Source organism: Siniperca chuatsi, linkage group LG3 (genome assembly GCF_020085105.1).
Source record: "Siniperca chuatsi isolate FFG_IHB_CAS linkage group LG3, ASM2008510v1, whole genome shotgun sequence".
NCBI classification, from domain to species: domain Eukaryota; kingdom Metazoa; phylum Chordata; class Actinopteri; order Centrarchiformes; family Sinipercidae; genus Siniperca; species Siniperca chuatsi.
Window position 1 is genome coordinate 14155017 of NC_058044.1, and position 17235 is coordinate 14172251.

Here is a 17235-nt window from a genome sequence, read left to right on the forward strand (position 1 = left end):
GGCCTTTACAAACTTGTTGAATAATGTCATTGGGAAATACAAAAGGAATGAACTGTATTTCATTACTGATTGTCACAAAAAGTGATACCTCAGCTTCTGTGCCAACTAGGTGTTATGTTTAGTGTAAACTGGGAACTGGACCCTGGACCCAAATGCAGACTAGGAGGCAGGGCAGGTGCAGATGAATGGTTTAATAATGTTCACAAGCTTACAGGGGTCGTAACAGGAGTCACGAGCCAAAAAGGAACATGGATTAATTTAAGATTTGAGACTGTTCTCCCAAGAAAATGGCACAATCAGTCATTTCAGCAAGTGCCCCAAAACGGCATATCAAGTGACAAAGCCCTCCAGCAGCCATAGTAAGTGTGATTGTTTTCCATCGGGAGCAAAGGCGGCAGTCAGGTGACATTATTTTAGATCAGCAAAGTCCTGAGGGAGAAAGTCGAAGTGGATGGTTGGGTCAGCAAAACGCAGGGAGGCCGCTGTTCATTTCCCGTTTCCAACTGACAGTCAACATTGGTTTCTTTTAACCGTGACCGCAATCGTTCCCTCACGGTAACCACGTGGTTACTATTGTAACCATGACAATGAAAATCTAAACCTAACCAAACCCCATAGACAGTGGCAGAAAGAAACTTTTATTAGTACTTTTATTCAAGTACTGTACTTAAGTACAAATTTGAGGTACATGTACTTTACTTGAGTGTTTTTTATTTTGTGCCACTTTTTACTTCTCTCCACATTTCAGAGGGAAATATTGTACTTTTTACTCTAATAGATTTATTTGACAGCTGTTGACAACTTTAAAAATTAAGATTTTACATTAAAAAACATATGATGATCTTATAAAATACAACCTGTTAAAGATTAAACTAGTGGCTGGTCTAGTTTGGCCCCATTGCCATTTCTCTGATGTCTATGAGTTATTTATGGGACTTTTCCCCTCTAAACATTTCAGATGGTTTCATTTAAATAACTGTTTAAAATTATCCGATATTTCACTAAAAATCTAACTCAGAATCATTAGTAATCTAATAATGTAAAATATAATAATATATAATTTGCAGAACAAGTACTTTTGATACTTTAAGTACATTTTGATTATAATGCTTCTGTACTTTTACTTAAGAAAGATTTTAAATTAATGACTTTTACTTGTAATGGGACTACTTGTACATCGTGGCATTGTTACTTTTACTTAAGTAAAAGATCTGACTACTTCTTCCACCATTGACCATAGATAGCGGTGTCACAACATAAAACAGATTTGTTTTTCAGCAGTGATTTGCGTACCCTTTACCCTAGAAAGATTAGTTAGAAAAGGTGAACAGTTCTTTATAATCAATGAGCTCATTCCCCATTTCAGTCTGTGTTCACACCAAATTACATGACAGCTGCAGTGAAAATTATTGTATTTGAAAGAACTGAGGCTATTACTGTGGCTTGAGTGACTTTCTTAGTGGGGGTGTTTTTCCTCAAGTGAACGTAAAAGTGAGCAAAAGTCTAATCTGAAACAAAAATTCAATATTCATCCCACCCCCCCCCAAAAAAAGACAGCTGTCACATTGTTGAGTGGTTTCTGGTTTTGAGCTATAGTGCTCAAAGCAATGAAAATAAAAAAATCCAAATTCTTCAGTTGAAAAGTGTTTCTTCAGTGGAGAGACAGAAACTACTGGACATGTTGGCATTTACCATTCAAATGTGTGTATGTGTGTGTATGCATATGGCATATTGCTCAACACTCCACATCACTGAACATTTGATGTTGCTCAGAAAAGACTTAAAGATAAATCATTTTCACAACAAAAGCTCACAAATCTTCCACATTAGTCAGTATCACCGCCACACTTCACCTGTGAACAGAACTGCACAGTTTCGGCTCAAAGACAGACGTCTGAGGGAATAAAAAATAAAATGCCACTTACTCTCTCCCCTAAATAACAATGTGAAAGCAGCCGAGCATGTGACTATTGATCATCTTTCGTGTTGGTCTCTCAACACTGATGACAGGGTGGAACCGGCACAGAGTCACATTCACAAGCTCTAATGCATTAATCAAGTCATTGATAAAAACCAAACCAAGAACAAAAGCAACCAATTTGTGATAACTGGCACGGCTGAATGAGTGAGAAAGAGATGCGGGTGATTTGTTGGCATTCTTTGAGGAGCCTGTGCCTGTTTCTATCATTTTTTCTGACTTTATAATTGTCAGTGGGGTACATTCTGGGAGTAGAACAATGTCTTTGTGTTAATTAATAAAGAGAAAATGACAGAGGACGGTTTGTTACACTGAACTGCAGATGGTAGCAATTTAGCAATTAAGGGACAATGGGCTTTGGTATTCTGTTCTTATCTTATCTTAAAACTCTCTTACTTTTTCTGTGAGGTTTGCTCGTACAAGTGTTTCAAGTCAGATTCACCAAACACTTTGTTAACTGGACAAACTTGTCGTAAATCGCTCGTTTCAGTCTGATGAATGCCACCTGTTCATGAGGAGGTGCACATTCTTAAGATTTCATCATCAGCATAATCAACACCCATTTGTGGGCAGTTTCATTCACAAAAATGTAACCAAAGAGTCATACTGCAGAGTTTAAAGTCCTGCTTTCGGAAATCAGCCAAGAAAATGTATCAGTGTCAGTAGTGGTAAAGGGGACCCGAAACAATCTGAAAATATTAACAGTACAGCAGACAGACATAAAGGTAATATCTGACATGAAGTTAGATGCTAAAAAACATCTTTCTAAAGCAATGCGGGACATGATTAATATGAGAGGCGGTCAAAGTGATGTGACAATCACAGAGATACAGTATTAGACGAGAGAATATTATAGCCTACAGTATACTGTCCAAGAGTACGATACTGTGCAGCAACCTGCATAAAGACCCTGAATCAGCTGTCAGGGGCAGAGAATTTTGCTACTGAAGTGTATACGTTTCTGTGACGAAGCAATGACGATGATGATGTGCTGAGCAGAATATAAAGTTTATCTTAGTTATATATTTTATTTTAGTTAATTTCAGTATCATATTTGAACTTCCAATTCATTCAGATGATGGAATTATGATTTCAGTTGAAATTCGTGTTTTTTGCCCTGTGAAGAAAGACTATCGGTACTTCACTCGTACGACAGGTCTGGACCACTCGTGAATTTCGTTTGTACCAAAGAGAAAATTCTAAATACCAGGAAACTGGTGAATGCCACAAATTCACTCGTATGTGTCACTTTCACACAAATCTGTTGCATGAGGCCCAATGTGTTTTGTGAGTACTGTCTTTAAATTATATAGCAGACACAAGTGTCATATAAATCTTACTTGTAAAAACAAATGCACCTTCAGGGCCCCACAGGCACTGTGTGCCAGTTGGTTTGTGGTTGGACTGCAACTAACGATTATTTTCATCATTGTTTATTATGTTAAAGTTTCCAGTAATGTTTCCATTCGTCAATTTATCGTTTAGTCTATAAGATGGCAGAAAACCAGGCCATCACACAGGTAGCATTTTCAAATGTCCTATTTTGTCGTTCCAACAATTCAAAACCCAAAAATAACGAACTGACAATGATGCAAAACTGAGAAAAGCAGCAAATCTTCACATTGGACAAGCTGAAACCAGATAAGGTTTGGCATTTTTGCTTGATAAATGCTTGTCAATTCATTTTCTTTCCCTCAACTAATCGATTAATTGACTAAATGTTTCAGCACTAGTCTGTGGTAATTTAATTAACTGCAAATTTGTTGTGGCTATGCACTACTAAAGCAGAATATTAACAAAAATGATAAGGGCCTTGAAGAGGGCTTGAACACGAACTTAACTGTAATTTGTTTGTAGTGCTTTATGCTCTTCTGATTGTATTGTTGGTTTAAGAAGTTTTATGATGTTGATCAATGTGTAATCAATGTAATCAATGTTGATTAATGTGTACTATCCCCTATAAGTAAACAAATCAACATAATAATCAAACCCAGAGCCCTGTGTCAAAATTCACAAATTTGGGTTTAACCAAATTCTTACAAGCAGCGGGCCAGTAAGGGCCCACAGCTAATTCTATAATTAATATATAATAATTTCAAATGTATTTTGAATTGTAAAGATTGTTTATATATGTGCAACAGGTTTCCTCTTTTCCCATCACCAGGTCTTTGCTTTGATTTGGAACTGTACAGCACACTCTATGTTGTATAAATATTAATGTCACATACATATTGTCATGAACTCTTGTCTTGGCAGGCCAAGAACGGTGAAGTGATGGAGTGCATATAATTTATCCTGGGGAAATTGCTGCCTATAAGGCTGATCTCCCAAAGGAGATATTTCTCTGTGGGATTCAAAGCCGGAGGGTCTCCACTGTATTGAACAGTGTTAGCACAACAATCATCAAAAGAAGAGTAAAAGGTTTATATTTTACATAAGCTACAGTTAAAGACATGTAGCCGAGCAGTAAAGCTGTTTACTTTGCATTTCTTGCTGCTACAAGTGCATTTACTCAAGTACTGTAATAAAGAAAAATAGTAACAGTAGAGTTAGGAAACAGGAGGAAATAGTGCATTTGTTGAAAACTATTTTCGGCTGTGGATTAAAGCACATTTGGTGATCTGGTGGGATTGACTCAAAATAAACTACAGTGTGTGTGTTCATCATAATGAAGACACATCACATCCAGTGCAACAGTTTGGCACATTTATGTGTTTTTAATAGTTTTTGGACAACAAGGACTATGTCACAGAGGAATACGATATATCAGGCCCTGGCTACACAAACAATACTTGTTAATAGGACCAATTCATTGCTGGTCAGGAGATTTGCTGGAAATAAGAAAAGCATTAAATATCGAGTTATCCTTCAATCATTCAGCCACTAGGGCGCCCCTCAAGTACTGTCTTGCAAATTCAAGGTACTTTTATTTGAGTATTTCCATTTTATACAACCTTATTCCTCCACTCCTCTACATTTCAGAGGAAATGGTTGGTTAATTTAATCAATTTGACAGCTATACTTTTTTGGTTCTTGTTTTGGTTTGTTGACAACATTCTAATAAATTTTAAAATACAACCTATGAGACTTTGTCAGGGATAGAACAATACAGTCCTGGACGTATTTCCCTTGATGTTTTCACAACTGAAACAGGCATTCCATGTCTGAAGAAACACTGGAAATGAATAACTAAATAATTAAAAACAGACAATAGCATTTTTTAAGAAGCTGACAAGGTAGAAGTTATTCTAGACACTCCAAAAACAATCACATCAGAAAAGAAAATGGCCGAATGATAATGTTCAAGGTGCAAACTTCAAAGGATTAAGAAGTAAAACAACACTTATGCTTTAAGATATTCACAATCTACTTAGGAATGCCGTCTAGCAGCCGCTGTTTAACCTTTGCCTTGAAGGTAGTAGGAAAGTTTGACACCTCCTTAATTAAAAGAGGCAGTTTAGTCTGTTTTATTCAATCCATGGCACCAGCATACAGACAGGAATCTTTACCTGCCTTAGTTCAATCTGTAAAGATTTAAGTTTGCTTCACAGGCTCTGGGTTTAGCAGCTATTGTGGAGATTACAATTTTACCCATATCAAATATTTTTGGGGATTTTTTTTTCTTGCACATGCAGGAGGTGCATCTTTAGAGCAACACAAGGTCAGTCCATCTGCATATAGAATACTTTTACACTGTACATTTTAGGTGAGGCTACATTGAAAAACTGTCTTGACTCTGAATTTGTGTCAAAATGTTTTAGTAGCACAAACATGTCCTCTGACAACCTTTAATTGATTGGTGTGTAACTGTTGGTGGTCAATAGTCACACTCACTTTGCACACAAAAACTAATGTACAATAAGCTACAAAGTAAGGCTTTGACATGATATTCCTCTTAGGAACGTAATGTTCAGCTGTTAAGGTCTGAGGTAAGGACTAATTAAGAAGTAATTGAGAAGCAATGCATAGCAAATAAATTGCTGTCCCTGGTTACATTTTATATTGATTGAAGCAAATAGCCCAGAGCCCTGACACGAGTTCTGACACACCACAAAGGCAGCTGTGAAAAGAGCTGACGACAGTGCTGCAGCTGAAGCTAGGCAACTGCTGCCCTGATATTTTCACAAGAAATATGCATTGAGAGACGTGCAAAATGCATAAAAATGCAAAAAAATTTAATTACCTAATGACAATCAAGTCTCTGCTATGCAACACGCACAAAACAAAGCCACGGCCAGACAATGAGCCCACAGCTCCACATTAAGCAGCCAGTCTCAAAATGATCAGAGGAGAGAAGTCAGGGGTCAAGACTGGAAAGAAGCATTTTTTTTAAGCTTGGATCTTTTGTCTTACTGTGTTCTCTGACAACTATTACTGTAAATCGTATGCTGCTTTGATAACATGTACACAATGTAACTAACAGGACCCCAAAGGTGTTTTTGTGTCATGTATTTGAAGACTAAACCTCCTCAAACTTTAATCAATGTGATCTTTTCTCCCCTTCAGAATACTAATTTCAGGGGCGTTCTTTTAGCCTTGTGTGTTAGGATGCATTGCATATATATAACCACAACATCCCTGGTTCAGTTCTGGCGGGGGGCCCTTTGCTGTGTGTCATCCCCCTCTCTCTTTCCACATTTCCAGTCTGTCTCTACTGTCTGTCAGTAAAGGCTATAAAGGCTACAACTAATTTCTAATTTCTTCCTTTGTTCTGAGCATTAAATTATTTATATTACTGAGTGAGGTTTTCATCATCATTAGCTGAATATCAAATGTCAGTTTCAGAGCATTGTCATCCAAAAGAAAAATGGAAAAAGAGCAACAATATTAATGTAAACCTTTCTGACAGATTTTCAAAATTCCCCATGTCTTGTCTTGTTGGCGTCAAAGTTGTAAACAGTGTAAGTCTGTCAATCTCAAGCAATCACAAAAATATTTGTCTTCCTTTGTTTTGCAGCAGTATTTATGAAATGTCCTAGAATATATGCTCACAGTATTCCTCAGAGAGTCCATTAGGACACCTCTAAATATTGAAATACACTTACAGTGGCACTGACAGTATGTCAGTGCTTCATACATCATACTGATCTGTAGTGTGGGTCTGCAGATCCACTGAAGGGAACTAAAAGGCTCAAGAACTATGGAACTACTGACGTAAGTGTTTTCGAGAGACCATTCTGGGTTTTTTTCCTGTTAGCAAAACCAACCCACAGATTTACAATAAATTACTAGTCAGGGATTCATTTGTATGCCACTCAGTGTATTCCTCTTTGCCAAATACAGTATTTCTGCAAAACGAATTTCCCATTTAGGCAGATGGTTCATCCCTGCATCTATAACGTGTGGCCGTGTGCATCCTTAATGGCAAGACTTCCACTGCTCTTTAATAATGGCCGCTCAGATTGCACAGTAGTCGAGAGCGTCTCAGAGTTTTTAATAATGATCAAAGACTCAAGTGAAAGCCATAGAGAGGAGGTCCATGCCTTCTGTAAGTGGTTACCTTAGTATAAACTGTATAATGTAGTTGCTGCTTTTTCCCTTTTTGCCTAATGGACTAACTCTCTTTGGGGAAAATGTAGTTTTTATGTTGTTTATAAATGTTTTCTTACAGTTCACACAAGAAAAAATGCCACAGTAGACTTGTGAAGCTGAATCAAAATCTTAACACTGACCTCTACCTAATTTCAATATTCATATTTATATGAATACCCATGAATTCATATGAACTAAATCACTGACTCTATTTTCATACTGCACACACTGCTGTATTATTAAACTCAGTCTCGATCATGATACGTTTGGCAGTATTTACATATCCTCGAGGACAAAACTTCAAAATTGTCAGTGTCTCATATGAATTTCAATAAGCATTAACATGCAGCAAACAACTCATTTGATTTACGTAGGCTGGGCCTAACACATAAAATCCCTTGTTTTAAATCACTACAACATCAGGCATTTTAACAACATCTTGTAATGATTCAGTAATTACTCAATTATGGGTAATTTAGGTTTTATTAATGCACCACACAACCCTCTGGATTACTCAAACATAGATTTACTGTAAGACACATTAGAGAGCATCATGTAAACAGTGTGAATAAGACAGTATTGTTTAAGATAAGAATGTGATGTGTGGTGTGTGGTATTAATAGTCTGAAGACTTAATTATCTTGGTTACGTTTTGCAGCTTTTTATGAATCTGTATCTCTCTGTAAACGCTATAAATAACTTAAGATGAATTTCAGGAAGAGTGAAATTTTAAAAAACATAATGGCCTTGCTGTGTTGTGCTACAGTGTAATGCAACTGCATGACACCACACGTGAGACCTATAATAGACTGCAATCACTGCATGCCTCTGCAGTCTAGTCTAGTGCAGTGAAGTGAAAATGCCCTGTGACTGACCTCTCAAATTTAAATGTAGCATTACATATTCTACTGATTCTGCATTTAACCTCCTTTATATCTTAGAGTGTTGATATAAAACTATTCAAAGTTACCGTAGAAAAGGTTTCAGTCGTAGTCACCTGGACACTGTTTTCAGAATCAAGACGTTTCGGCTCCCATCCGGAAGTCATTCTCAACCTTTTCTACGATAGAACACTCCTGGTCGAATGAAGTTACAATATAGGGTTTGAGGAAAATCCACTTGACTGTGAACTGGAGCCTTCCTATACACTTAGATCATATCAAAACTGGTAATGTGTTGTTTCAAAGAACTAAACGACTCTGGTGAGAGTGTGACAGTGAGAAACTTAGTTGTCAGCTTTACTGGATGGATTGGATTTGATCAGCTATGGAAGACATGTAAATGTATCCGTGTAGAGGTTACCATAGCACTAAAGGCTACGTAAGCAGATGAAGGTTTTATGGAGGTTTATCCGATGTGAACAGTTGGATGTCTGGAGGGGACTTCAGCCTCTTTGTTGTGAATGTTGATGTGACAGAAAAGGGGAGAGTCACAGCCATTCTACCAGCACGGTGATACAGCATTGTACATGCTATCTCTGGTGCGCTGGGAGGGTGATTTAAGACCGCAATAAGAGAAGCATTAAGAGAGCGGCCGATCCACCGTGAAATGATGAGTCACACAAAATTTGACAGTTGAGGAAAAATCAACTTGAAGTAGGTGGCACTGAAGTGTGTGGAGTCTTTTGCCACCACAGGATGAAAAAAGTGTCATTGTACACACACTGCCTGCAATATTTCAATATCCTGTTTGTGGCTCCTTTGTAACGCTGCTGGCACAAGATTATCTGAAGGGTCACAGAAGATAAAGGAACACAATGTGCGCTGACTGGTGATATACCTCGGAGAGAGACAGCATGGCCCATCTGTTATTCATGAAGTTTAAAACAGCAGCCACAAATATCAATCGATCGCTTTCACCATGTGTGCCACTTGCGCGTCACTGAGTGCGCACGGCGCCCTGCCTGTTGTTACTGCTGCTGCTGGAGGAGAGGCTGCGCGCTCACACCCACATTCAACAGGCACTGGAGGATACTTGTTACATGTACAGTTTTTTTTATTAGTATTACTTTATACTGAGTAATAAGTGCGGAGCGGTTGGAGACAACACTGTGGGGATCTGGGAAGGCGATGTGTGTTTTGTAGGGTTTGTGATGTGTTCAAGTTGCGCGCTATGGTGCATACGCAAATCCTCTCCCACCATTCTAGCTTTGCACCTCTGTAGGTAGATCAGACTCGTGATATAACTAAAGCATTTACAATAGTCGGGGAAAGGAGAAGAGGATGGCAGCTCCACATAACGGATCAAACATAACGGGGAACTACACCAACCAGTTTGTGCAGCCGCCGTGGCGCGTCGCTCTCTGGTCCGTAGCCTACAGCTTCGTGCTGGCGGTGGCGGTGTTTGGAAACCTCGTTGTGATATGGATCATTCTTGCCCACAAACGCATGAGGACGGTGACGAATTACTTTCTCCTGAATTTGGCGTTTTCGGACGCGTCAATGGCCGCATTTAACACTTTGATAAACTTTATCTACGCTGCCCACGGGGAGTGGTACTTCGGAGAAGCGTACTGCAAATTCCACAACTTCTTCCCGGTCACATCCGTGTTTGCAAGCATCTACTCCATGACTGCGATAGCTGTGGACAGGTGGGCTTATGAAATTCTACAAGAACAATATTTAACGAATGACTGGTGATGTTAAATCATTCCCACGCCCTCCACCCCCTCTTTCTCTATAGCTGATCAGTTATATATGAGGGTATATTTATTATGTTTTTTATGAAAGGAATATTTAGATTCTTCTGACGCGCGTTTCTGTGTAAATCTTGTCTGTATTGGATTAGCCTACATTAATCATCAGCATTAGTTTGTGTATTTAAGAAAAAAGGAGGAAAAACAATATTGAGGCAGAATATTCAAATGTAATGCAGACTACCTTCAACACATCTTAATCATCAAAGAAGCTATGAAATATCTGGAGCACGTGCACAGAACATGAATGTTATCAGGTATACAGCATGTAAAAAAATCCTTACCCGAACACTTTCATCTCAAGTACTTAACGCATGATTGTTCGGACATCTCGTTTCTGATTATTCCACTTGGATGCTGCCTTCAACCAGCAGTGGCGGAAAATTTAATCCTGTGCTTAAAAAAAAAACTCGAATCAGTGTTTTGCTCGAAGACAAACTGCACTCCATTTCTCAAGGCTTATGCAGTTAAAGTCATTTGATGTACTAGCTTTTGCCCTCATGCTCATAAGAATTTACTTATATGGAGTCATCAGTTTAATTTAAATTCTATTGATTGCATCTTTTGTAGGCTTTGTCCCCACAGTATTTCATCGAGTTTATGCTCCCTGCTGATTTATGTTTATTTCAGTTCCCAATGGAGGAGTGCGTAATTACTTGTTTGCGATTTGCATTATGATACTGGAAAGGCGGTTGCCCAGCAGGGTGAGTGCCATCGCACACACCATGGGCCTATTCCACACGTTTATTTTTACGTTTCACTGCCAGTGAATCATAGACTGAAGCTAATGCTTTGCAAAGAGTCTGCACTGCAGTGATTCTTGTGATTCTTTCTGTGCAGCACCTTAGAAAAGATCACCCTTTCCTCCATGCTTTTACACTCTCTGACTCTCTTGTTTTCTGTCACATGCACTCATATTATTGATCTTCTTTGCCCTTTTTTCCTCTGTTCCTCCATATCCTTCTCTGTTCCTGCCCCTGTGGTTTCCAGTAATGTGATGATGCAGTCATCACTATCAGCCGGGCTTAGATAGTGATCAGTGGTCCATCATAAGTCATAATGTTTGAATAAAGGGATTAGACTGATGAAGGAAGCAGCCACAGGCCGAACATAATGAAAACAAAAAGCATGTAGAAGCTGCATGCAGGCACAGTGTGTGTCTACAGCTAGTGTACAAGTGTCAAAGTGTGTTGTGATATTGTGTGAGGTGTTTTCCTCCTCCAGTACTTCTCCTTGACACACAAAGGGAACAATGCATTTCCTGAGGCCGTGCTCATTTTGGCTGCTCTAAAGTAACTTCCATGCATTTGTATTTTTGGTCTGCAGTGTCCGTTCGATTCTGTCAACTGTGTACTGAGAAAGAGAACATCGGCGTGACCTACATGACGTAGATGTAACCTCCGGTCATGCTTTTCGTAACCCCAGTATGGTGCTGTCTCCGCTCTGATGTCTTGAAATGGCATGAGGCCACAGTTCGTGATCATCTGTGAATTTGTCCTTCCTGCTGACTCTCTGTGCTACCAAGTGTGTTTCCTTAGGCACTGCAGCAAAATAAACGAAGCTTACTGTGTGAAAGGTAACTGGCGAAGCCTTGAAGCTTTTTATGATAAGATGGCTGTTGACTTTTTCCATTTCTCACACCTTTATTTTCTGTGTTGAATCTGTGGATGTCATATTATTAGATCTTCATCTGTAGTGCTATATGTAAACTGCAATGTTATGTGCAGGGAGAACTGAAGAAGGAGACAAAAGGAACACATCTCTGAGCAAGTGCTAACAAGTGCTGTTTTCCATAAAGGGTCAGTTCATATAAACTGCCAATATTGGTTTAATCTGTCCAGCTTTTGAGATATCCATCTGTGAGATTTCTACCTCCACCCCAGTACAATGTAGATAAATGGAAAGTTTGCGTTTGTGCTAGCAGCATTGAGAAATTCTTAAAAATTCAACAACAGCAAAATATCTTTTCAGAGACAATGTTCCTGTTACTCTGGATAATTCACAGACTTTGGCTTAAACTGTTTTCATTGGAATTATTCTCAGGAGAGGAAATAGTCTCTATGAAAACTGTTGGCAGTGATGTCTACACAATATTCAGTGTAATGGAGACATTGTTCCTGGAAAGAAATGCTGTTGAATTTTTAAAGAATAATATTTCAAAGCTGTAAGCACCGCAAACAAAAGTCTATTCACTTTCATTGAATTGTGGTGACATTAGAAATGAAATAAAACCTAAAACTATCAGCATGGCAAGACACCATTAGTGGTATTTTAAGTGTAATTTGGGTGAACTGATCCTTTAGGTATTTTATTTACTGTATGATGCAGTGAGGTGAGGGTGGCAAACATACTCCTCTCCTCTGACGACATTTACATTTAACTGCGCGCATAATGTTTGGCTACTTGCACTGAAAATCTAATCCCAGGTAATCTCTGCTAGTTAAACACCAGGCAGTGATAAAGTGAGTGTTTAGTTGGTGTTGTCACACCATGGTGATGTGGTTTCAAAACAATACGTTGTCTGAAAGCTTTGTGCAGCTTAAGACATGACAGACTCCCAGGTTGAACAAAAAAACCTACAATTATATATTAATTTGCTGCTGTAATGTCTCTGTGATCAAGCCCAGTTGTTCCTGAGACCTCTGCGAATGTGCTTTGATGTGTAATCCTATTTATCTTATTCCAGTGTTACTGGTGTTGCATTGTGGTTATTGCTCAGTGGTTACAGGTCTATTAGATCAGCCACCGTTGTGCAAGCTTATTGGATCCCAAATAACTCTTGACTGCTGTGGCACATACTTGATTGGACATCTAACAAGGTATTCACACACTGCGATCCACAAGGGCCAGTGAGACACTCAGAATAAATGCCAAGCAATTACTGGTGAATAGACGGGGCATCTTTGTTGTTGTCCCTCAGAGAGTTCCAGTCACTGAGGTGACAGGACAAGGCCCATTCTTTACCATCTTATGAAGATTGAATTAGCGGCTCTGAGCCTGCGTTACCAGCAATTGAAAAACATGTAGCATCCTGAGTTGGGTTCATGTTCAGCTGGTAATCTCCTGCCAGTTGTGAGTGTTTCACTGTGTGGTTCAAACAAAATCTCATCACAGCTTTTTGGAACAAATCATCCATCAATTTCCCTGAAAATCAAACATCACAGCGTAATTGGACTTTTACAGGCTACCTTGCAGAAAACTAAGTACAAAATTAATGTAAAAATGTTAAAATGCCTGAATTATCCATTGATTTTTAGGTCAGAGAATATGTATTCAAACTTAATCGCACACAGCAGTGCTTCCTGAGATCAATCTAAAGGGGGACAAAATGATTAAAGTGATAGGAAAGAAAATATATATTTCTTTTGCACAAAATTATTTTTACTTTTCATTACTTTTTCTTGTGAAATACTGTTCACTTTTACCTCTCAGTCCACTGAAAATCCTTTAAATTAAACAATCGAAGGTGAAACGACTGTTTATTTGAAGAGCTCACAAGTCATATTCACTGTAATTCCATAACCTGTACAAATACACATTACTTAATTTTAAGGAGTCAAAAACCTAAATGTTTGGGAAAAACTGCGGTAATGTACACTGTACACGAATGAACAAAAACTAAAAACATATTGGGTCGGGTCTCTCTTGTAAAGTCTATAATGTATCTCATGTGACTTCCTGGTTAAATAAAGATTAACTCAATCAAGAATCAAATATGTTGTTAAGGCTTTGAACATTATGTCTTTTTACCTACTGACCTCTGACCTGCAGGTACATGGCCATCATCCATCCCCTGAAACCTCGTCTGTCTGCAAAGGCCACCACAGGAGTCATCATCTGTATCTGGAGTCTGGCTGTGGTTCTGGCCTTCCCTCTCTGCTACTTCTCCACCACCCGAGCTCTGCCCGGCAGGACCCTCTGCTACGTGGCCTGGCCCCGCATGGCTGACGACCCCTTCATGTGAGAAATATTTAGTAACTTTCTTTTACAAAAAACTGAAATTTAGGGAGTGTAGCTCGGCTCCTTTCCACTTCAGCTAACACGTGCTAGCTTTGTCTAAGTTGAAATGTAGCTTATTTTAACAGGTTGCTCCGTACAAGTTAATTAATGTAATTGATTAATGTAATAAAGATATAACTTACAATTTGCACACCAGTGTAACCATTATGTCATTCCTTTTTAAGTGCTGTCATAGCAGAACACTTAGAAAAATGGTAGAAACAAAGGAATTTCTTTTTTATATATTTACACTGGGAGAACATTTCCTGTGACAGACTACATCCCTTCACATTTATGTTGACAGTGACATTCACACTCAGCATTAGGCTGTACAGTTACCCTTATTTGGAATAGATGAGTTGCTTGTACAGTAACATAAAATTATTTTCATGAAGATGGAAGTTTTCCAAAGACTTTTGTTGATGTTTTTCTAATTTGTGACCACATTATGTGTGATACAGCCATCCTCACCTCAGTAGAAATGTCAAAGCACAACAGAAGTGCACAAAAAATCTTTTTTGGATTATTATTAATTAGATAATATTCGACATACAATCACACAGTGTATCATGTTAGCCGCTTCACACATGATCACATACTGTACATTACTTTCTCTTTATTAAAGGAGTAGTTTGACATTTTGGCATGCACTCTTATTTGCTTTCTTGCAGAGGGTTAAATAAAAAGGTTGCTCTCACACTAAATATGAAGCTACAGCCAGCAGCATGTTAGCTTAGCTTAAAAAAAAAGACTGGAAATAGGGGGAAACATCAAGCCTGGCTCTGTCCAAAGGTAAAAACCACTAGCACCTGTAAACAGACAAAATTTGTCGTTTGTCCATGCTCTCTAGAACAACTCATAAATCTCAGGTTTATTGTCAAGTGGTATTCACATACAAGGAATTTGTGCTGGTATTATGGCGCATAACAATAAATATAGTAAGGGAAAATTTAAATAAATAAGTACTACAGAAGAAACATAATTAGAAAATAGACACATTTTCAATCAAAATAGGAAAAAAATATGTACTATATATCTTTTTGTAAAATTAAAGAGCTGTACAGTTTGTGCAGGAATGAGCAAAAGTTATGAATAAGAATATGTGCAATGTATAGAAAAAGAATCAAAAATATATGCATTAATGTAATTGTGTAATGCACTGTGAGATGTGGAGACTGTACATTAATGTGACATGTAGTATCTATGGGGGATGGATAAGGGTCAGTGGGGGTCCCAGGCCTTGATGATGAGGCCAGCTGCAGATGTGTCCGGGGTGGGAGGGGTCAGCCACAATCTTTCCCGCTCGTCACCTTATCAGCGGAGCGAATGATACAAGCGTTGAGCTCCAAGTTGTTCTGTCCGCACTAGGTCACCAGATGGTCAATCTCCCACCTGTAGGCGGACTCATCTCCACCAGAGTCAAGTCAAGTCAAGTCCCCCAAAAATAAAGTTCTAGAGATGAGTCCAATGAGCGTGGTGTTGTCCACAAACTTCAGAAGCTTGACAGACTGATGACTGGAGGTACAGCTGTTAGTGCACTGATGCCCCTATTGGCAGGATGACATAATTTGCTAGTGCCTTCCAAAACTGTTACAAATCACAGTTGGTGGGAAAAAAACGTGTTATGATGTGACAACAGTATGGCTATGGTTTGGTAAGCTTTAGGCACAAAAACAACTTGGTTAGGTTTAGAGAAATTGTGCTTTGGGTTAAAATGCCTACTTTGTTAAGGTTAGGGGACCATCCTCATGGTTACAATACTAAGCACCAACAACTTTGATTGTCATAAGAAACAAGAAACCAACAGCTGTCTCCTGCGCTAAAGTCCGATGTTTTGTTGACCCAGTAATCTACCCCGACCTCCTTCCCTTGCGGACTTTGTTGCTCTACCGTCACCTGATTTCCTCCTTTGCATCCCGTCATAATTACTACTCCTTACTACTAGCTTTGGCACTTGAACATAAACACATGTTGTTTTGGGGGGCTCAATTAGTTTCAATTGTAGCAGTTAGCGTTGACTTACTGTTGACACTCAAATTTTCGATCAAACCTACATTCATCTGGTGCAACAGGAACAATATAAAATCTACAGTGGATGAAATTATATGTGAGTATAAATATTTTATAAATGTAACCACTCTTCAGCCTTTTCTCCTTTTTCTTCCTAGGTATCATATCATAGTTACAATTCTGGTCTACGTGCTGCCCTTAGTGGTGATGGGCATCACTTACACCATCGTGGGGGTGACTCTGTGGGGAGGGGAGATCCCAGGAGACTCATCTGATAACTATCATGGACAGCTTAGGGCTAAAAGGAAGGTAAGCATGCTTGAGAGGAAATAGTGCAACATTCATTCAAGAATTTAGATATGATCCGGGGCAGCACAATTAGCAACTGTGAAGATGATGAACTTTGAATGCTAGAAGTCAGAGAACCAGAACAATCTGTAATTTTCTGGGCAGCCTGTGGCTGCAGGTAATTATTATCTCACTTCCGTTTTATAATCTGAATGGAATGGAAAAGGGATGATTTGAGGCAATATGCCATTTTGACACTTATTTGCTGCCAAGGCAGAACAATTATCCAGCTTGCTGTTACTGTATAATATACCTTTAGGATTTAAGCCTCTGTCTCTGTTAATTTAATTGCTGTAGCTAAAAACATTTATTGGGGGGAGATAAAACATAATAATTCTTTACAGCAACTCCCTATGAATGATTTTGTACAACTTTAAGCCTACAATATAGAACATCTTAATATTTTTCATTTTTAAATGGACCAAAAGAACTCCCTGTAAGCATTTTGTTGTGTGTTTAATCACTGGAACAAATATTTCTGCTTTGAAAATGATTGGACATGTTTAATAGGTTTTGGACATGCAGTAGCAGCAGTGGGACTACATGCAGCAGAAACCGTAAACATTATTTTTCTTCACTAAAGCAAGAACTTTGGGCTCTTTAAAGAAATAAATGAAAAATAGGAATATTACATTCAATTCCCACTGGTGAGACTAGAAAGAAAAATGATTGA

The 17235-nt window shown here is 38.6% G+C and overlaps 1 protein-coding gene across 1 annotated transcript in view; it reads left to right on the forward strand.

Annotated features, from left to right (window-relative positions):
* Positions 1-9016: 9016 nt before the first annotated feature.
* Positions 9017-17235, forward strand: part of tacr3a (tachykinin receptor 3a) — a 28515-nt gene continuing 20296 nt past the window's right edge. Inside the window, exons 1-3 of the mRNA XM_044189205.1 lie at positions 9017-10100; positions 13977-14165; positions 16373-16523. Of these exons, the coding sequence (XP_044045140.1) occupies positions 9733-10100; positions 13977-14165; positions 16373-16523 (708 nt within the window). The 5' untranslated portion in view covers positions 9017-9732. The remainder of the gene's footprint in view (positions 10101-13976; positions 14166-16372; positions 16524-17235) is intronic.